Source organism: Haliotis rufescens, unplaced genomic scaffold, assembly GCF_023055435.1.
Source record: "Haliotis rufescens isolate VD_foot unplaced genomic scaffold, xgHalRufe1.0.p SCAF_69, whole genome shotgun sequence".
In the NCBI taxonomy this organism is placed as follows: Eukaryota; Metazoa; Mollusca; class Gastropoda; order Lepetellida; family Haliotidae; genus Haliotis; species Haliotis rufescens.
In genome coordinates, this window is record NW_025964360.1 from 500,934 (window position 1) to 524,619 (window position 23,686).

Sequence of the window (23,686 nt, forward strand, 5' to 3'; positions counted from 1 at the left end):
CCCATGAGCGAGTGAAACGATGAAAAGAGATAGACAGTGACGTCACTTCCTAAACGAAGGTGTGGTGGCCAATAGGACCAGGATAAAAGTGAGATATAGGCTGGATAATCGATGAAAAATGTTTCCCGTTTCATAAAAGAAATCCTCACTGTATATTTCGTCTGGCGAATATGCTTGTCGTAAGAGGCGACAAACGGGATCGGGTGGTCAGGCTTGCTGACTTGGTTGATGCATGTCATCGATCCCAGTCACTGGATTGTCTGGTCCAGACTCGAGTATTTACAGACCGCCCTCATATACCTGGAATATTGCTGAGTGCGGCGTTAAACCACAAACAAACAAAATACTGCTTTTACGTTGACATTTTGACTTGCATATAAATCCTGATAACGAACAGCATTTTTTATTGTAATGGCATAACTTTCTGGTAAAATGTTTAGGTTACAGGTTAATGAAAGTAGCATGATAATATTTTTGTTCATGCCTACGTTAAGTGTTCAGACACTTGCAACAACCGTCAGTTTTAAACCAGGCCACGCCATACTCCGATCCAGTTGTCCACACTCCGGTGACGTAAGTCGTCTTCACTGAACACATGCAGAAGTCGCATCCATCTTGTTGCCTGTAACAGGAAGTGGCATGAATAAATAATGTTGAAAGCATCACGTGACACCTAGAGAAATGAGTGAATCGACCTCACAATTTTCTCACAGTAAGTGATAGCGTCAGTACTTGACTGGTGTGTGTAAACGACCTTTCTGTAATACTCTTGAATACATCGTCAATACTTCAATGGTGTGTCAACATGACTTTCCTGCGTCACCCGTGAATACATCGTCAGTACTTCACTGGTGTGTCAACATGACGTGCCTGCGTCACCCGTGAATACATCGTCAGTACTTAACTGGTGTGTCACAAAGACGTTCCTGCATCACCCGTGAATACATCGTCAGTACTTCACTGGTATGTCCACATGACATTCCTGCGTCACCCGTGATTACATCGTCAGTACTTCACTGGTATGTCCACATGACATTCCTGCGTCACCCGTGATTACATCGTCAGTACTTCACTGGTGTGTCCACATGACTTTCCTGCGTCACCCGTGAATACATCGTCAGTACTTCACTGGTGTGTCCACATGACGTTCCTGCGTCACCCGTGAATACATCGTCAGTACTTCACTGATGTGTCAACATGACATTCCTGCGTCACCCGTGAATACATCGTCAGTACTTCACTGGTGTGTCCCCATGGCGTTCCTGCGTCACCCGTGAATACATCGTCAGTACTTCACTGGTGTGTCCCCATGGCGTTCCTGCGTCACCCGTGAATACATCGTCAGTACTTAACTGGTGTGTCCACATGACATTCCTGCGTCACTCGTGAATACATCGTCAGTACTTCACTGGTGTGTCAACATGACTTTCCTGCGTCACCCGTGAATACATCGTCAGTACTTCACTGGTATGTCAACATGACGTTCCTGCATCACCCGTGAATACATCGTCAGTACTTCAACCGTGAAAACATACGACCACATTGCGATGTCATGTTTGCCCTCTTTTGCCATACTAATTAAACGAATCCCTGTATAACTCAGAGCAGTCAAATTAGCTCCAAGTCTGAACCCTTCCTTTGGCCAATATTGAAGCAATACACCGTAAACAATGTATTTCAAATGTAAACACATACAAGACGTGTATATATGTGTTAACATATGACGGAATACATATTGCCTTGAATCTCATCAGATGTAGGTTCTTAACACGTGAAGTGAACTATCTTCACACCACCTAAGCGACCCGTGAAAATCCGGGGTAGAATAGGTCTTCAGCAACCCGTGTTTGTCGTAAAAGGCGACTGTGCTTGTCATAAAAGGCGACTAACGGGATCGGTGGTCAGGCTCGCTGACTTGGTTGATGCATGTCATCGTATCCCAATTGCGTGGATCGATGCTCATGATGTCAATCACTGAATTGTCCAGACTCGATTATTTACAGACCGCCGTCATATAGCTGGAATATTGCAGAGTGCGGCGTTAAACAACAAACAAACAAAACATATTCCCTTGAATCTCATCAGGTGCAGGTTCTTAACAGGTGAAATGAACTATCTTCTCACAGCATAAACACCACCTAAACACAGCATCCCCATAACCAAATACGATCAGAATTTAAACCTGCGATTGGTTGGTTGGTTTGTTGTTTAACGCCGCACTCAGCAATATTCCAGCTATATGACGGCGGTCTGTAAATAATCGAGTCTGGACCAGACAATCCAGTGATTGATATCATGAGCATTGATCCACGCAATTGGGATCGATGACATGCATCAACCAAGTCAGCGAGACTGACCACCCGATCCCGTTAGTCGCCTTTTACGACAAGCATAGTCGTCTTCTACGGCAAGCATGGGTTGCTGAAGACCTATGCTCTCCCGGAATCTTAAACCTGCGAGTGGGGACTTGTTTTGACAAACCAGTAACCTTCTTCAAGGTGGATTTAGGAGCTAGACCAACGGTCAGCGTATCCTGCTTCTGCTAAGTGACGTAATTGAGCTTGGCTGTAGACCATACGAACAATTTGCTCCTTATATCATTGTTAGTTTATATATATTGACTTATATTTACATACTCGCATGATTCTATTCGGAAGAACTGCTTTGCTTTGGCGCCAATTGAATCCTCAAAGACGGCCATTGTCCTATTAACACCGGTAATATCCACCCAGTATTCGGGCGAGATGTAGGTTGCCGTCCTGCAATATAATAATAATAATAATAATGATAATGATAATAATAATAATTGATTTGTAAAGCGCCTAATATCCATCGGCAGTTGCTCACTGGCGCTGTGACAAAGTTCAAAAAGTAATGTCTATGTACATATGCCAACAATCAGAAGATCTATTGAAAACCTGAAGTGAAGAAGTGGGTTTTGAGGAGAGACTTAAACGTTTCCTTAGAAGCAGAGTTTCTCAGATTCAAGGGCAAAGAGTTCCATAACTGTGGACTGCAAAAGGAGAAGGCACGTTCAGACATAGCAGAAGTAGACAGAGGCTGATACAGTAGAGTTCCACCAGAGGATGGGATAGCACGCTCTGGAGAGTACAGGGATATAAGATCTTTGAGATAGTCTAGATAGTCGCTATTGTTGAGGCAGTCGTGAGTGATGATACACATCTTTTAGTTTATACGAAAGGAGACTGGAAGCCAATGTAGTGCTTTAAGGACAGGACTGATGTGATTGGATCACATATTCATATAACATAAACATCTTCGTATAAATATGGAGCAAACGTGTATTTTGTTCAACAAGTTCTGGTAAAGCTTCTTCTGATAGCGGGAGTGAGACTGATTTGGTTTGTTTGTTTGTTTGTTGTTTAGCAATATTCCACCTGTATGACGGCGGTCTATAATTAATCGAGTCTGGAGCAGCCAATCCAGTGATTGACATTATGAGCATCGATCCACGCAATTGGGATGGATGACATGTATGAACCAAGTCAGCGAGCCTGACCACCCGATCCCGTTAGTCGCCTCTTTCGACAAGCATAGTCAACTTTTAGGGCAAGTATGGGTTGCTGAAGATCTATTGTACCCAGGATCTTCACGGGTCTCAGATTGGAATTCTGTGAGCCCTATAGCTGGGATCGTTTGATAGAAAGTTTCAGCTCCATGTAGGAGATACCCTCAGTTGACTTTCAGTCAGGTGAGCTAAATGCACTAACGTGATGCTATTATTACTGATGTTATACCACGAGTGTGTTTTGGGATGGTATATAACCTGCATCCGGAATAAGCATTGTATCTAACGACCCTTAACATTGAAATTTTCTTGGAATGTGCACATTAATACATTACGTCACTAGATCAGTGACTAGGCAGTCGGACAGCGGCAACAGGCAAAATATTTCAAATTTCAACTTGTATTTGACAATGAATTTTGGCATTTTAGGCTATTTCTTTCCATTGATAATGAAATGGTACATGGTACGACGTAACAATTGTTTCTAGCAGTGTTTTTGTTTTATTCACCTGTGTGATTTGATCTTTTTTTCATTTCTAAAAACATTTTTGTTCGGAGATAGGCATAAAATGGCATCTTGCAAATTCTTTCTGATTAATCTACTCAAGTATAAACTAGGATTAAAGTTAATAGCTTTAAACTCACGTAGTGCAGCAGGCGTTGTGTTCGATTACTTCCGCTGGTGTAATAGGCCTAGGCACAGAAGGGGACGAGAGGAGAGCAGAACACTGCAGGGACACACTTGTACGGGTCACATTAGGAAATGACGTCACTGGGGTTGAAGGACGCTCAAGAGCCTCGAACGCTTCCTGTTCCTCCGGAAACCGGAAGTAGCCAGGGAAACGCTCTCTTAAACTTTGTTCCTTTTCTCGTAAATGTGATCTGAGGGGAAATAATATAGTTCCTATTCACTATAAATAGACTGCCAGGAAAATGAAAGTGTAAACTTGCAAATAGTATTTGACCAAAGCATTACAAACGTTTTTAAACCGTTACTTGGCTGAAAACAGTCGGCGTAATACGTTAAACTTTCATTTCATTTTTAGCCACCATAAAAAATAGGTGCATTCATTCTTTACTTTTTTTCAACATCGTCGTTACGTTTTTTTTATGTTTAACGCCTCACTCAGCAATATTTCAGCTATATGACGGCTGTTTGTAAATAATCGAGCCTGGACCAGACTATCCAGTGATTGATGTCATGAGCTTCGATGCACGCAATTGATACGATGACATACATCAACCAATTCAGAGAGTCTGACCACCCGATTCCGTTAGTCGCCTCTTACGAAAAGCACGGGATGCTGAAGACCTATTCTACCTATTCTAACCCGGATCTTCATTAGACGGGTAATGGCCTGAACCAGACAATCATGTGACTGAAATTGTGAACAACGATCCACACGCTCAGGGTATGTTGCCCCGCCTCTTTCTCCCAGCATAGGTTTCTGTGGATCTACTCTGAACCGTGCAGGGTGGAATTATTTTTTTCAATACAATAGTAAATATCAATTAGCGATATGACAGACACTTTTGTAACAAGTAAGGATAAGATATTTGGATGAACAACTTCTTTATTACAATTCGGTGTCAAGCAAGTGATGTACAGATGTACAGAGTACATCATCATCATCATCATCATCATCATCATCATCATAATAATAATAATGATAATGATAATAGTTCTGTAGCGCAAAATTCCACATCACCGAGGGACATGCTCAATATTTTCCACAGAGCAGAAACATAGCAAATCTTGTTCCATTTCATGATCAGTCTTGGACCGTTTTTTCTTTTATCATAATCAATAAGTTATTGATTCTATATTTCCGAAGTTTCAGTGTTAAGACAAAAGGTACTCACGTGGTGGAACGGTGTACGAGAACGGACGTCAATGCAATACTGATAAGAAGTAGGGCGAGTGACAGGATTGCCTGGAACAACAGTGAGTGAGTGAGTGAGTATGTTTTTACGCCGCTTTTAGCAATAATCCAGCAATATCACGGCGGGGACACAATTAATGGGCTTCACACATTGCACCCATGTCGGGAATCGAACCCGGATCTTCGGCGTGATGTGCGAATGCTTTAACCACAAGGCTCCCCAACCTGTTTTTTTTTAAAAATAAATCAACCATATATCCTTGTATCAATTCAGCAGTACATGAAGAATCCGTGATTCCACGGTAACGTTTTAATAATCATTTAAAATAAAGGGCAATCGGGGTTACTTTTCAGTGTTGGTCCCAGGTTAAATCTTTAAAAAACATATCTATGACGTTGTGATGATGTCATTGACGAGCCTTACTATGATCAGTGGTCTGTTTGTTGTACCCATTGTCTTTTCTTCCACTGTCATATGTTCCATTTCTGAAACAAAAGCACGTGTGCATATAGTCAGTATTTTAGACGTCCACTACTGCATCACGAAACTATATGTGGTCGTCGCGCGTGTGTTTGTGTGTCTATTTCTGTACAAGTGTGTCTAATTATGTGCGTGTATTTTAGGCGTGAGTACGTACATTGTACATATGTATGTACGTGGGTGTGTTTGTGTCTTTGTGAGTGTATGTTAGTGTGTGTGTTTGTGTCTATGTGAATGTATGTTAGTGAGTGTATGTTAGTGTGTGTGTGCGTGCGTGCGTGGCTGTGTGTGTGTGTGTGTGTGTGTGTGTGTGTGTGCAGGTGATTGTATTTATCATGTTATGGGTAGGTTTCTTGGCAGGATAAAGCCAACGGATAAAAAAAACAGTATCCATTTGGATCATTTACGGATAATGATGCAAATATGAAAGGTCAGGTCGGTACTACTTGCAGTGTTTACAAACAAACATGGCGTCGCCCTTGTCAATCGGGTCATAATTAACCATCGTGAATCTGGAGAAACTACTTGGATGATTATCATTATCAAAACAATAGCCTGAGATACAGAAAATCAGTGTCTAACTGTGTCTAATTGTGACGTAGCTGAGGCATTTCATTAGAAATTGTTACACTAAGATTGACATTGTATTTTTGGTATAAAATATATTAGGTGGCAAAAAGTAAATAAACCACAGTGGTGACAATAGTGTATTGTTTGTTGTTATTTGAATACATTGTGTTTCGCTGAGATGTCCTATGTAATTATTATAATCAGGCATAATGTATGGATATGTTCTCTGTGCGTAGATAGATACACAGATAATAATAATAATAATAATGATAATAATAAGAAGAAGAATAATGATAATAATAATGAAAAAGAAGAAGAACAACAACAACGATAACAACAGCCACAACAACGGTAAATAACAACAGCCACAACAACGGTAAATAACAACAGCCACAACAACGGTAAATAACAACAGCCACAACAACGGTAAACAACAACAACGACATCAACAACGGTTAACAACAACCACAACTACGGTAACCACAACCACAACAACCTAAAACAACAACAATCAGAACGATAATAAACTCATACAGAGGCAATGCGTTACAGCTGTGTGTGATAAAGAGATTTAAGACACGACTGTCAGCTGTCGGAAGTGTTGACGGCCTCAAAGTACGCGGGTGATAAAAGATAAGTATAATGTACAGTGTAGAAGGATGAACAGAGCGACATTACCTTGCGTCCGCTGGGTTGTCCGGGCGGTGCACAACAACTGCTTGTACAATGTCAATGCATCAGTATTTATTAGACCACACAACAATGAATGTGATACCAAGCGGTTCTTCGCGGGAACAGTGTGAGTCAGACTCATGGCACGTTTAAATGAGGAAGTTGACCTTTATATATTATAACACTGATGCATCCGGTTTTTCAATCCTCGTTCATCTCCACCCTCATAAACACGATATTCATTATCCCGACGCCCACAATGTACCCCTTATTGTTATATTCGTCTATTTTTAACTCTGGGTTTCTGGAGGGGGTTATGCTTTGCTTCGACGAGACTCCCGATCGTGTCGTAACAACAGTACTACATGCTCGAAGAAATATCGTATACTTGAAAACTGACTTCCATATACATTTGCAATAATGGATCCATATACTACAAGAAAAACATTGATGCAGAGCATCAAAGTTCCCCGCCATATGTGATGCCTCACAAACGCATAATTATGATGTTACTGAAAGGCATGATGGAGCATAATTATATTAACCACAAATAACACAACGCTGTTGTGGAAAAAAATATTATTTATTTTGAGTATTGGGCAATACAGTTGATACATTTGCATAGGGTAGGTCTGTTTAAAAATAGTTTCTTGTTTAACGCCGCACTCAGCATTATTCCAGCCATATGACGGAGGTCTCTAAATAATCCAGTCTGGACCAGATCATCCAGTGATTGACACCAAGAGCATCGAACTACGCAATTGGAATATGATGTTATGCATCGACCAAATCGGCGAGCCTGACTACCCAATCCTGTTCGTCGCCTCTTACGGCAAGCATAGGTTGCTGAAGACCTATTCTTACCTGGGTCTTTATTTAAAAAGTAGATCGAAGGAAATGGAAGCAATTTCTGGCACAAATGTAAACATGTGGAAATAGTATCAAAACTGCCAACAACATTGGCAGATGCACATACTCAAAAAATAGATCACATTCTTTTTACACTTAGCATTTGGCTATAATAATGTAAATGAAAATACTAAGGGCTCCATATGGCAAAAAAAGTCATACTAGATAAGGTCTTTTTGTCACAACCACAGATGCACATACTCAAAATATTATCACGTAGTTGGAGAACATTTCAATACCGGGACTCATCAATAACGGATTACGTTTTTTGGTCAGTTTTTTGTGTGTATTTCTTTCTTTCAAAGAATAGTAATTGTGATCATGATGAGTTAAGTTACTTGTTTTTTTCCTATATACTGTTTTTTATCCAGTGTCAGTAACTGTTGAATGTGGTTTACTTGTAACAATGACTGGTTTGAGTTCATATGATGATGATTGATTGGTTTGTCGTTTAACGCCGCACTCAGCAATATCGCAGCTATATGACGGCGGTCTGTAAATAATCGAGTCTGGACCAGACAATCCAGTGCCTAATATCATGAGCATCGATCCACGCAATTGGGATCGACGCCTCTTACGACAAGCATAGTAGCCTGATATATATATACTGTTAAGATGTAACATGACAATTCATCCATACTACTAAACAGAAGTAAAACCGCTTGTCCATTCGGATCAATCTGACCAAGACCATTCCGCTGATGAGACAGTCAAATAATGCATACAATGCATACGAATCGAAATCCGTAAAAATTGCAATGGAGACATCATTAAAAGTTACCAAAAGTGACGGGGATATCAATATTGCTTTTTGAAATGATTCTATGAAATTTGTTTTCCCTGCTTCAATATTTGGAGCACCTGTGACGGAGCCATAAAACTGATCTGTTATGTAGACAATATCGCTTGAGGCAGTGGCTGCTGGGGACTGATTATGACCTAAATACTCCTCATAGCCTTCGGTGTTAACTTTGTGGCTGTAGAGAGCTGTGCCTTCATCCAACAGATTATCGAGGTCAGTGGAACACGGTACAGACGCAAATAGATTTGAGCTATGGGACACAAAATATATGAATGACCAGAGCTACGGCTGTACATTGAATTCGATTAAACGGTTTAAAAAAAATACTACAGCCTTGATGCAAATTCGCTGACACACTACTCCGATTTTGCTTTGACTTTGCTACCAAATGTTTCACATGTGGTTATGTGCGGTGCACTGATTAAAAAACACACACGGGGGACTGGGTTAATTCAAAATACGGAATATAACTATTCCAAATTTTTCCAGTGAACATGAGCATCCAAACAATCAAAAGTGTGGTATGTAGAATATGGAATTCAGCCATATTACATTTAAATTGAGATGTCGTCGTTGTTCATGAATAAGCACATTCAGAACATAATTTTTATTATGCTGTTATTTACGATCTCCGGAGCACAGTTCTTCTTTTGTATATTCCGTGAAAATCAGAAAATTAGTCCTTGAGGAAAAAAGGACATCGGATTACACATGAATGGTTTAATAATGTCAGCTAATGACCAGAAACGGTCAGATGCATCAATTAACTACATAAAGACGATTTTGAAGTATCTCTTATTGCTGGAAAAGAATAGCATCAACATTCGACGCACATGATTTGTATGTTTTGTTTCCGTAAATGCGTGGCTTGAAATTTCAAATAAACCAACATGTCGACATACATGCCACAAATTTAACGTTTCCCGTATCCTTCCCGGGGAAGAATAAAATGAGTCAAACGTTACAATTCATTATGAAAATAGATCTGTTCATATGAATTGGCAACAGACTATCTTCAGTTCAACAATTGCATGTTTGCGACTAACTACGACCCAATGTCATTAAGATCAGATCTTAGTTCTCGCTATGCTAAATAGAGATCTTAGGACATCCCATTAAGGGTCACGTCAGAACGACCTTTCATCCAACCAATCAGAGCGTCGCTTATCATGAAAGTGACAGTTGGAATGTGCTTTCTAATCATGCAACCAGGAAATAGTTTACAGAGGGTATTCCGAACAACAGTTACGGGTTTTATGATCATATCCATCCAATCTTTGCCATCTATAAGCCATTCCAGAATGTTCTTCTTGTCAGTTTTATTTTTTTTACACGAGAAAACGTCAGAATATGTTTCGAAACGTAGTCGCCAGTTTGAAACTAGAGTCGTAAAGCACGAGAAAGCTGCCTTCTGATTGGCTAATGTAGATTTCTTGTCAGTAATTTCATTGGTCGCTCAAAATTGGCGAAAGGTCGGTCTGACGTGACCCGTTATGGGATGTCCTCAGATCTTTGTTGAGCGGTAGCGAGAACTAAGATCTGATTTTTTTGATTGACTACAACCTTAAGCTCACAGACCGCTACTTCACTACCTGCCTACTCCACGACACGCCTACTCCACTACCCGCCGCCTACTCCACTACCCGCCGCCTACTCCACTACCCGCCGCCTACTCCACTATCCGCCGCCTACTCCACTACCCACCACCTACTCCACTACCCGCAGCCTACTCCACCACCCGTTGCCTACTCCACCACCCGTCGCCTACTCCACCACCCGTCGCCTACTCTACTACCCGTAGCCTACTCCACTACCCGCAGCCTACTCCACTATCCGCAGCCTATTCCACCATCCGCCGCCTACTCCACCAACCGCCGCCTTCTCCACTAACCGTCACCTACTCCACCACCCGTCGCCTACTCCACCACCCGCCTAATCCACTACCCGCCGCCTACTCCACTACCCGTCGCCTACTCCACCACCCGCCTACTCCACAACACGTCGCCTACTACACTACCCGTCGCCTACTCCACTACCCACCGCCTACATCACAACCGGTCAACTACTTCACTACCCGCCACCTACTCCACCACCCGTCGCCTACTCCACCACCCGTTGCCTACTCTACTACCCGCCGCCTACACCACTACCAGTCAACTACTCCACTACCCGCCAGCTACTCCACCTCCCGCCGCCTACACCACTACCGGTCAACTACTCCACTACCCGCCACCTACTCCACCACCCGCCGCCTACTCCACCAACCGCCGCCTTCTCCACTACCCGCCACCTACTCCACCATCCGCCGCCTACTCCACCACCCGTCGCCTACTCCACCACCCGTCGCCTACTCCACCACCCCCCGCCTACTCCACCAACCGCCGCCTTCTCCACCACCCGTGGCCTACTCCACTACCCGCCACCTACTCCACTACCCGCCGCCTACTCCACCACCCGTCGCCTACTCCACCATCCGCCGCCTGCTCCACCACCCGCCGCCTACTCCACCACCCGTCGCCTACTCCACCACCCGCCGCCTGCTCCACCACCCGTCCCCTACTCCACCACCCGCCGCCTACTCCACCACCCGTCGCCTACTCCACCACCCGTCGCCTACTCCACCACCCGCCGCCTACTCCACCACCCGTCGCCTACTCCACCACCCGTCGCCTACTCCACCACCCGCCTCCAAATCCACCACCCGTCGACAACTCCACCACCCGCCGCCTACTCCACCACCCGCCTACTCCACCACCCGTCGCCTACTCCACCACCCGTCGCCTACTCCACCACCCGTCGCCTACTCCACCACCCGCCGCCTACTCCACCAACCGCCGCCTTCTCCACCACCCGTGGCCTACTCCACTACCCGCCACCTCCTCCACTACCCGCCGCCTACTCCACCACCCGTCGCCTACTCCACCGGCCGCCGCCTGCTCCACCACCCGTCGCCTTCTCCACTACCCGCCACCTACTCTACTACCCGCCACCTACTCCACCATCCGCCGCCTGCTCCACCAACCGCCGCCTTCTCCACTACCCACCACCTGCTCCACCACCCGTCGCCTACTCCACCACCCGTCGCCTACTCCACCACCCGCCGCCTGCTCCACCACCGCCTGCTCCACCACCCGTCGCCTACTCCACCACCCGCCGCCTACTCCACCACCCGCCGCATACTCCACCACCCGCCTACTCCACCACCCGTCGCCTACTCCACCACCCGCCGCCTACTCCACCACCCGCCGCCTGCTCCACCACCCGCCGCCTACTCCACCACCCGTCGCCTACTCCACCACCCGTCGCCTACTCCACCACCCGCCACCTACTCCACCAACCGCCGCCTTCTCCACTACCCACCACCTACTCCACTACCCGCCACCTACTCCACCAACCGCCGCCTTCTCCACTACCCGCCACCTACTCCACCACCCGTCGCCTACTCCACCACCCGTCGCCTACTCCACCACCCGTCGCCTACTCCACCACCCGTCGCCTACTCCACCACCCGCCGCCTACTCCACTACCGGTCACCTACTCCACTACACGCCACCTACTCCACTACCCGCCACCCACTCCACTAACCGCCACCTAATCCACCACCCGCCACCTACTCCACTACCCGCTACCTACTCCACTACCCGCCACCTACTCCACTACCCGCCACCTACTCCACTACCCGCCACCTACTCCACTACACGCCACCTACTCCACTACCCCCCGCCTACTCCACTACACGCCACCTACTCCACTACCCGCCACCTACTCCACTACCCGCCACCTACTCCACTACCAACAGCCTACTCCACTACCCGCCACCTACTCCACTACACGCCACCTACTCCACTACCCGCCACCTACTCCACTACCCGCTACCTACTCCACTACCCGCCACCTAATCCACTACCCGCCACCTACTCCACTACCAACAGCCTACTCCACTACCCGCCACCTACTCCACTACCCGCTACCTACTCCACTACCCGCCACCTACTCCACTACCCGCCACCTACTCCACTACCCGCCACCTACTCCACTACCCGCCACCTAATCCACTACCCGCCACCTACTCCACTACCCGCCACCTACTCCACTACACGCCACCTACTCCACCACCCGCCACCTACTCCACTACCCGCCACCTACTCCACTACCCACCACCTACTCCACTACCCACCACTTACTCCACTACCCGCCACCTACTCCACTACCCACCACCTACTCCACTACCCGCCACCTACTCCACTACACTTCATCTACTCCACTACCCACATCCTACTCCACTACCCGCCACCTACTCCACTACACGCCACCTACTCCACTACCCGCCACCTACTCCACTACCCGCCATCTACTCCACTACACGCCACCTACTCCACTACCCGCCACCTACTCCACTACCCACCACCTACTCCACTACCCGCCACCTACTCCACTACACTTCATCTACTCCACTACCCGCCACCTACTCCACTACACTTCATCTACTCCACTACCCACATCCTACTCCACTACCCGCCACCTACTCCACTACACGCCACCTACTCCACTACACGCCACCTACTCCACTACCTACCATCTACTCCACTACCCGCCACCTACACTACTACCCGCCACCTACTCCACTACCCACATCCTACTCCACTGCCCACATCCTACTCCACTACCCGCCATCTACTCCACTACCCGCCACCTACTTCACTACACGCCACCTACTCCACTACCTACCATCTATTCCACTACCCGCCACCTACACTACTACCCGCCACCTACTCCACTACCCACATCCTACTCCACTACCCACATCCTACTCCACTACCCACATCCTACTCCACTACCCACAGCCTACTCCACTACGCGCCACCTACTCCACTACGCGCCACCTACTAAGGTGGGGTGTAGGTGCCATAATATGAAGCCGTTTACAGTGCAGTTTCATTATGAAATCATAAAGAATAATCTGCAACCAGAATGACCACCTGTTCCACTAAAGTGAGTCTCTTTCTTACGATCAGATTAGTACGGTAATATATTTCTGGGTCCAATAGTTACAAAATAGCTACTGCGGGGATTCCGGGTCCTTGTCCCCCTCACTTATCGTAAGAGTCGTTTTAAATGGGGATACAGTTAACTACGTAATAACGAACTCAAAGGGACCATTAATGTTAATTCGTTATAACCGTAGTTCGTTATAAGCATAGGTACAACAAATATACAGTAAATGGACGGGACCAAGAGATAGTTGGTTTCATCCGTCAGTTCGTTATACTGTAGTGTCTTCCCGTGGATTCCGATGCCGTGGGGCGTTGTTCTTCTCATCAACCACTAGTTTGTCCGATTCGACTATTTTCAGGCCCCCTGATAGAGCTGAAATATTGCTTAGTTTCATAATTCACAATTTATACAAAATATCTCATTCACAACACACACTTAAGATCAACCTCCTCCGTGGTCTACAGGTAGAGCGTCTGCCCGGAGAGCGGAAGGTCCGGGGTTCGATCCCCGACCGCGTCATAATAAAAGACGTTAACAGATGGTACTTGTTGTTACCCTGTCTGGCGCTCGGCATTAAGGGGATAAAACAAGGACTGGTCGGCCCGGAGTCATTTTACTGTGTCTGAGTCGGGTATTCATGTTAAACTGCGGCATTGTATCTCAGTGGGCTAGCAATATAAATCGGCATCAGTCCGGACTAGTACAAGCAGCCACACACACACGAACATGCACGTCGCTATATAAGTGCAATAATCTTGACGCGACGTAAAACCCATTATCATATAATGGGTAGGTTTCTCGGCGGGATAAAGCCAACGTATAAAAACGATAACCGTTGGGGTCATATGCGGATAGAGATGCAAATATCAAAGGTCAAGTAGGGACTACTTTCATTGTTTATAAACAAACATGGCGTCGCCCTTGTCATTCGACGATCGAGTCAGAATTAACCATCGGGAATCTGGATAAACTACAGAGATAATTGCTATCATTATCAAAAGAACAGTCTGATATACTGAAAATCAGTGTCTAACTGTGACGTAGCGAAGGCATTTTATAAGTTTTGGCAACTTTGGAGAAACAATTTTGCGAGGGCACGAGGCCTAGCCAAGCGGAATCAGTAGCCATATCTGTGCTTGTAAGTTGTAGACCTCTGCGGCTTGAAACCTTCTCCACAAATTAAAATAGTTGGATTTGGCCGAAATATGTTTTTGAATTGTTACCTTGTTCCGTTTTGTCGCTATGTGTACATCTGACTACACTGCTTAACGTTATGACAGGACAGACCGACTGTCAACAACGTCTGACTGTGGCCATGACGTCTCATAGACTAGCTTTAGAGTAGCTTCCCTTTGACAAAGGGCAGTTACTCTAGCGGACAGACCGATGATTGCCGCGAAAGGCAATTATAAACAATTGTCGTTTTGCGTATATGTTGCTTCGCCACTGTATAAGAAACAGATTTCAGTTGGAACTATATTGGCTACTGTCACTGTCCGACTGACACATCACTTACCCTGTGACGTAATAAATATTAATGCGCGCATTCCAGGAAAACTCGCAATGTTTCGGTAATGTTTATGAGAGAGGGAAAGCGATTTTGAAGCACAGAATTAAAGAATGACAATATATGATAAAGAGGTTATCACGCTTGTGTGTTTGGGGATGGTAAATATCCTGTATTAGGAATAAACACTATGTATTTAGCTCGCCAAGGCTCGCTAAATACAATGTTTATTCCTAATGCAGGATATTTACCATCCCCAAACACACTCGCGTGATAACCTCTATTTTCACCTCACTTAAGATCAAAACCAGTCTCGTTTAAAGCCGGTTACAGGTTCCTAAGAAAATTTAAAAAACTTAAGGAAAAAAACCGGATGTACGAGCACAACGCTCTTTCTTCGAATTCCCCGCAGGGCAATGACGAATTGCACTGAACGCTCTCTTGAATCCCGCCTGACAGCGAATTGTAGATCTTCCCTTGAAACATCGAGTCATTTTCCCGAGAATAACTGGCGTGCCCACATCATTCACGGTTGTCTGAACACGCTCTGTTAAACGAGCAATAAACCCACATTGTGAATTGTTATTTCACCATATAGAGTGATGGGTTTGGATCGTTGGCTAAGAAATGTCGACCACGCGATATTTTAAGAATGTGGCAGTATCTGTTTGACCGACAACAAAGACCTGTTGTCTTCTCACTGACATTGAGTTAATCGATGTTCGGGTACCAACATTCAGGTTACTTCAACTAACGTATCATTTTCAACATTTACACTGGGTAGCGCCACGCAACAATACACTGCGTCACGGCACAGCTCCAATACAAGAATACGATGTATCGTTACACTGTTAATACATAGAGGTTATCACGCGAGGTTATTTTGGGCTATGAATATCCTGTAATAAAGATAGACATTTTATTTGACGAGTCTTGGCGAGTTTAATACTTGGTGTCTATTCCTAAGGTATGCAGCATGGCCGAGATTCAAACGTTTGAATTTTACTTTACCGTTCTTGTTTAGTGTATATGTTAGAGACAATTTATAAAATGACTGACATTTTCACTAAGTAATTTTAGAGCGTCCGCCCGGAGAGCGGAAGGGTTCCGGGTTTCGATCCCCAACCGCTTCATATCAAAATGTTACTTGTTGTTACCCTGTCTGGCGCTCGGAATGGAGGGGCTAAAACAAGGACTGGTCGGCTCGGAGTCAGCATACTGTGTCTGAGTGGGGTATTCATGTTAAACTGCGGCATGGTATCTCAGTGAGCTAGCACTATAAATCAGCATCAGTCTGGGCTAGTACAAGCAGCCACACTCACACACGTGTGTATGCAAGCCGCTCTATAAGTGCAATAATCTCACGACGTAATACGCGACGTTAAACCCCATTTCACCCAACAAAGCAATTTACAAAATGCCGAAATATTTCACTCGGTTTACACTTATTTTTATCAATTATTATATTATGAAAACGAATTCCAATATTTTTATCACCCAGTTATTGGAAAAGATAGGATGAGAATAAATCAATGCAAAATTTAATTTATTTTTGGCTTCTAATGCCAGCATAATTAGTTTATTGGGATGTTTTTAAGCCCTTTTGAACTTCTAAATAACTTACATAATTGTAAAATGACTGAAATATGTTGGCATTTTGTAAACTGTCTTTGTGAAAGTCAAAGCTGTTTTACACGTTGCCTGATTTTACAAATTGACTGTGACATATACACATTCGAATTAGTTTACGATCTTCAAATTAAAACGGTTATTTCTTGTTATAATTATAGAAGCCGCATTGTCACACAATTAACAGGAACTAATTACCAATGAGTATGCGTGGGAATGAGAGTTTCACTATTCAGGCGCAACCGGAGTTTGAACCAGTTTGCGTTGAGCGTGTCGACATTTCGAACCAGTTTGCGTTTAGCGTGTCGACAGTTCGAACCAGTTTGCGTTTAGCGTGTCGATAGTTCGACCCAGTTTGCGTTTAGCGTGTCGACAGTTTGAACCAGTTTGCGTTTAGCGTGTCGACAGTTTGAACCAGTTTGCGTTTAGCGTGTCGACAGTTCGAACCAGTTTGCGTTTAGCGTGTCGACAGTTCGAACCAGTTTAAGTTTAGCGTGTCGACAGTTCGAGCCAGCTTACGTTTAACGTTTCGACAGTTCGAGCAAGCTTACGTTTAGCGTGTCGACAGTTCGAACCAGCTTACGTTTAACGCTTCGACAGTTCGAACCAGCTTACATTTAGCATGTCGACAGTTCGAACCAGCTAACATTTAGCGTGTCGACAGTTCGAACCAGCTTACATTTAGCGTGTCGACAGTTCGAGCCAGCTTACGTTTAGCGTGTTGACAGTTCGAACCAGTTTTTACGTTTAACGTTTTTACAGTTCGAACCAGCTTTTACGTTTAGCGTGTCGACAGTTCGAACCAGCTTACGTTTATCGTGTCGACAGTTCGAGCCAGCTTACGTTTAGCGTGTCGACAGTTCGAACCAGCTTACGTTTATCGTGTCGACACTTCGAACCAGCTTACGTTTATCGTGTTTGCAGTTCCAGGCAGATTACGTTTAGCGAGACGACAGTTCGAACCAGCTTACATTTAGCGTGTCGACAGTTCGAGCCAGCTTACGTTTATCGTGTAACAGTTCGAACCAGCTTACGTTTATCGTGTCGACACTTCGAACCAGCTTACGTTTATCGTGTTGGCAGTTCCTGGCAGATTACGTTTAGCGAGACGACAGTTCGAACCAGCTTACATTTAGCGTGTCGACAGTTCGAGCCAGCTTACATTTAGCGTGTCGACAGTTCGAACCAGCTTTTACGGTTGACGTTTCGACAGTTCGAACCAGCTTTTACGTTTAGTGTGTCGACAGTTCGAAGCAGCTTACGTTTATCGTGTTGACAGTTCGAACCAGCTCACGTTTATCGTGTCGACAGTTCGAACCAGCTTACGTTTAGCGTGTCGACAGTAACGAAAACGCTCTTTTCGTCCATCAAAGTGTGGGTAACAAATAAAATGTTACACTCGTTCTCGTAAGATACTATATACTTTTACGAAAAGCGTGAACTTTCTGTGTTATCTTAAAAGAACAAGTGCACTCTCATTGTACAGTAAACTACGTTTAAAACGAACACGCTTATAACGAAATGACGGATATCACGAAATTAGTCTTTTTGTCCCTACCATTTGTTGTACTTGTGCTGTATATGTTTATAACGAACAACGGTTATAACGAACTGAAATTAGTGATCACTTTGAGTTCGTTATAACCGTAGTTTATGTAACCGTATGCTGTTTTCGATTATACCATAGTTTTAGGGGGAGAGTATATATTTTCATTGCGATGTCTATACAGAAATGACGTAAAGTGAAAGTATATTTGCTCGATGACAAAGTCCAGAACAGGCATACTCAAATTGGACAGTTACTTGTTTTATCAATTTATTTTCTCTTATAAAAAAAACAGTTATAAATGGGATCCATTTTCACATTGTTGTTGGATTATGCATGGAATATTTCGACTGCATTTTTTGGTGCTACCAATCGGCTGTAGTAGAATGCTCGCGAAGGGCCCTACCAGCAATGTATACAGAAACAGTCATGTATATGAAAGTACATAAAAGCCACAAAACCCATTCCATATTCATAAGAAATATCTGCCAAAGCAGAGTCGATTGAATGATTCCAACTTTATGTGTTTGTGTTTACGAATAACTATCAAAGAGTGATGATACCAGGTGTTCGCGAAAGGATAAGCGTATCCTGCCCCACGGTAGGCACCCTTCACAAACACATGCAAAGGCAAGTTAACTGTTCACTTGAAAAATAGCGTCAAAAAATCAAAATAGGGAATTGTATTGAACGTTATTTTTGTCCATGATGTCAAATTTGGAATGTGCTCCACGTGTCTACCATATGTTTTTAAGCTTTACTGAGGCCTTGAATATTGAAACCTTGATCAAACTGCTTTTGAGCAAGAGTCATATGACGCTCTTGCTTCGTAGAAAGAGAAAGCTCGAATTTCCTGTCTACTTTGTGACATCAACGTCCATTGTGGTGTGGGTATTTATATACCAATTATACACTTGTACTAGGAATTTTATAATTTAAAAAATAATTGATGGGTTATTATGAAATTGAAAGAAATGGGTACTACAATACAGCTTAATTTTGGGGAATTCATAGTAAATTGGTAATTACAAAAAAGTATTTGTTGGAAACTAATCCCGGTTTGTATTGTTTGTCCTTTCTTTGCTTTTGAAGAAAACTATGTGACCCTGTGAGTGAATGACTTACACATATAAACCCCTATAATTTTGTAACTATTTATCATTTATGTTATTCTGTAGAACGTATACTCTGGTCATGAAGAATTAAACGATTAAAAGATACTATTGTGTGAATCCATCAATTAAAGGGTGTTCTTGTAGCTTCCTAGTACATATGGGCTGTCGGGTAGCCAAGTGGTTAAAGCGTTCGCTCGTCACGCCGAAGACCCGGGTTCGATTCCCGACATGGGTACAATGTGTGAAGCCCATTTCTGGTGTCCCCCGCCGTGATATTGCTGGAATATTGCTAAAAGCGGCGTAAAACCATACTCACTCACTCACTCCTAGTACATATGTGACGAACCATGAGAAGAGGGATCTTATGGGTGAACAATCACATTTCTACTTATTATATCAAAAACTAGAGTATCTGAGGACCACAAGCACATAAATGCATTTGATAAGCTTCAATTCATATTTATTAGACACACACGGCATCAAACATTTGGACTAATTTCCTGCAAAGTCCCATGTTCAGACTTATAACTGATTATTCAATAATTGCAGTTTTTAGATATAATGTCTGATTAATTGAAAGTTGACATGTATGCTGAATGCTTTGAAATAATGTTTTTAAAACAGTACGAACAAGGGAAAAATACAATAATTTCTTTACGTGAAATTACACACGTGACGATTTTTACAGATGTTAGTTGAGGTCAAACAGCTTTCTTTATGACTTCAAAGCACAATTGTATCCTAGCGCCCATAAGGTTTTATTTTATTGAGGACGAATATCATTTTGTGCTTATATGCAATGCTTATAGTGATTTAAGAGCTGAATATAGTCCTCCTAAATATTTTACAACCCCTTCTAAAAATAAATTTAATGCTCTTATGTCATCCACTAACTCTAAAATCATACGAAATCTAGCAGTCTACGTTAACAAAGCTTTTCGACTTCGTTCATTGCATACAGTCTTAATATTTATTTGTATATATGAATGTGTATGGATATGGATATATATGTAAAATAGTGGTAATTCTTTTTTCTCCCTCTCTCTTTAAATAGTTCTGTGTAATAGGCCTACGGCCTAACACTTTTTTTGGGATAAACAATATGTAAAAGGTCCCTATTCTCCTGGTGGGTATATATTTGATATTTTCCAGCCCTGCTAGCAGTTTAAATTGCTCATTCATGACTATATCCCCAGTTGAAATGTATACGTTCCTGAAGCGGAGTCCTGCGTGTCACAAGTACAGTAAACTACGGTTATAACGAACTCAAAGGGACTACTATTTTTAGTTCGTTATAACCGTAGTTCGTTATAAGCATATATACAGCATAACCACAGCAAATAGTCGGGACTAAAAAGTAGGTTCGTTATATCCATCAGTTCGTTATAAGCGTGTTCGTTATAACCGTAGTTTACTGTATCAGACACACGACCGGGTGTGTGGGCTCCCACCCACGTCACTTTACTGGTTGAGCGGGACAAACCCACACAAAACAGGTCAAGGGTGAATGCACTTCTAACTCTCCGTCTCTTACCTGACATAAGCTAACCTGAACAACAGGATATAATTTTTTAATGTGAGGTTTACACGATATACGGCTTTTCGATTGGATGAGAGGCCGGTCACATGAGTGTATGAACCAAACAATTTGACGTTCATACGTTTTTCACGAGACTGTGTTCTTGAAATGACGTAAACACTGACGGACTACTTCACATTCCTTGGTGGGCCCCTGGGAATTTCCAAGCACGAATACACACAGAAACGTTGTTTCTGATCATTTAGACCCTTTAATATTTAACATACATTGAGAGTGAGTGAGTATGGTTTTACGCCGCTTTTAGCAATATTCCAGCAATATCACGGCGGGGGACACTAGAAATGGGCTTCACACATTGTACCCATGTCGGGAAACGAACCCGGGTCTTCGGCGTGACGAGCGAGCGAACGCTTTCACCACTAGGCTACGCGACCGCCCGCATACAGTGAGAAACGTCAGAGAGTTTGACTGCGTGATCGTTCACGAATATCCTCGCTACGACCCGTCCTTGTGAACAAAACGAAGAAGAGCGGAAGGTCGGTGGTTCGATTCCCGGCCGCGTTATACCAAAAGACGTTTAAATATGGTACTTGTTGTTACCTGCCTGGTGGATGCACCTCGCTATATAAGTGCAATAATCTTTAACGCGACGTTAAAGACCATTTCAAGTCACATTGTTGAGGAGATAATCATTCTGTGTTTTCAACGTGGAGGTAGGTTATATGTAGCTTTAACAACGCTTAATTCCATTATGAACCGAACGTTTAGCGTAATAACCTTTTTACACTTCGCATTAACTTTTATATGCCATCTACTCCTCGTTGTGGGAATATTACACCTGACGAACAACACATGTTTACACTTCAACATTTAGCAGAGGTGGGGTGAATGGGGTTAACGTCGCGATCAAAATTAATGCATATATACCAACATGTGTGTGTGTGTGTGTTTGTGTGTGTGTGTGTGTGTGTGTGTGTGTGTGTGTGTGTGTGTGTGTGTGTTTGTGTGTGTGTTTGTGTGTGTGTGTTTGTTTGTGTGTGTGTGTGTTTGTGTGTGTGTGTTTGTGTTTGTGTGTGTGTGTGTTTGTGTGTGTGTTTGTGTGTGTGTGTGTGTGTGTGTGTGTGTTTGTGTGTGTGTGTGTGTGTGTGTTTGTGTGTGTGTGTGTGTGTGTGTGTGTATGTGAATGTGCTTGTACTAGTCCTGACTAATACCGCTTGTATGGTACTTGCCTACTAATATACAATGCACCAGTATAACATCGCTGAGTGAGTGTCGGGTGCTACCGAAAGAGCAGGATATGCTTACCCTTTTCCCGAACACCTGGTATCATCACTGAATTTCAGTGATCCATTTTTACTGCCTTTTACGCCAAAACAAATCTATTTCGGCAGATAATCGAGACTGGTTTTTCTCTGCCGTTGACTTAAACATATTTGAATAAGTTCGCAGTGTAGCCACATGTTGAACAGCATTTGTCATATTCTCCGCAGCTCTTGGTTTTCTTTACCCTAATTTCTAGTACTCTAACTGGCGGTTAATGTACAACCGTGTTCGTCTGTGTATTATTTACGTCCTTTCAAAAACCGATGTAACCGCAGTAAAATACATACCTCAACAACACCTGCGGTAAATATCCACACACATTCTTCACTTGCCTTCCACGCCTTCGAATGGACATTCAGGTCACAGTGATGTCTGCCGCCCGACGTGATGTCGCCTGAAGCATTGCTGTACGTGTCGTTACACCAACTTACCTTCACCGTCTCTTTCAGGAACACAGCGTGAGCCTTAGTTACAAGGTCGACCTGTTTATACACTTAGTCTTTGGAGGCGGTGCGCCCTTAGACGTGCTGGGATTTTAGATTTTCCAACATAATTGCATTGGGCAATTATCATTTTGGTCACTGATGCGCCCAATTTGGAAATGTGCTCCACATGTCTACCATATAACCTTTTGAAAGATTTACTGAGGCCTTGAATATTGTAACCTTCATCAAACAACGTTTGCCCAAGGGTCGTACGACGCACTTTGAAATCGTAGAAACGTTGTGAGACAGCAAGGGCTGGAACAGTAGGAACATCAGGAACATCAGGAACAGCAAGAACAACAGGAACAGCAAGAACATCAGCAACAGCAGGAACAGCAGGAATAGCAAGAACGTCAGGAACAGCAGGAACAACAAGAACAACAGAAACAGCAGGAAAAGCAGGAATATTGCTCGACATTAAGGGAACGTTGACCATAGGATAATTGAAATCATCCCTCTTGTCCTACAGTCTGGTGGAGAATTTTTGTCACTCTGATTCTTTTGGCATCTATCTCAATATGAAACAGACGAGGCGGTTTCACTGGTCAGATTTATTGCTTGTTCAGGTGGGTAATTCAGTGGGTGAAACACATCAGCAAGAAGGGAAGCATAACATCTACACATAGATGTTGTCAATGGGGAAATCCAGCATTTCATTATTAACACCCATTTCACCTCATTCCACCTCTCCTTACAGAAA

The 23,686-nt window shown here is 43.8% G+C and overlaps 2 protein-coding genes across 3 annotated transcripts; one reads left to right on the forward strand and one right to left on the reverse strand.

Moving 5' to 3' along the window:
* Positions 1 to 387: 387 nt before the first annotated feature.
* LOC124148692 lies at positions 388 to 22,936 on the reverse strand. 2 transcript variants are annotated; one of them, XM_048387269.1, is made up of 6 exons: positions 22,789 to 22,936; positions 5,837 to 5,898; positions 5,393 to 5,463; positions 4,175 to 4,411; positions 2,637 to 2,759; positions 388 to 622 (listed from the first exon to the last, which is right to left on the reverse strand). In XM_048387269.1, exons 2-6 carry the CDS (start codon positions 5,894 to 5,896, stop codon positions 490 to 492), a joined length of 624 nt encoding a protein of 207 aa, XP_048243226.1. In that variant the 5' UTR covers positions 5,897 to 5,898; positions 22,789 to 22,936; the 3' UTR covers positions 388 to 489. The 2 variants fall into 2 exon arrangements, with proteins under 2 accessions (XP_048243226.1, XP_046375878.2); XM_046519922.2 differs by lacking the exon at positions 22,789 to 22,936 and adding an exon at positions 7,142 to 7,295.
* LOC125376021 (extensin-2-like) lies at positions 9,796 to 12,430 on the forward strand. Its single transcript, XM_048387204.1, has 2 exons — positions 9,796 to 9,799; positions 10,416 to 12,430. The coding sequence occupies exons 1-2, from the start codon at positions 9,796 to 9,798 to the stop codon at positions 12,428 to 12,430; spliced, it is 2,019 nt and encodes a 672-aa protein (XP_048243161.1).
* Positions 22,937 to 23,686: the final 750 nt, after the last annotated feature.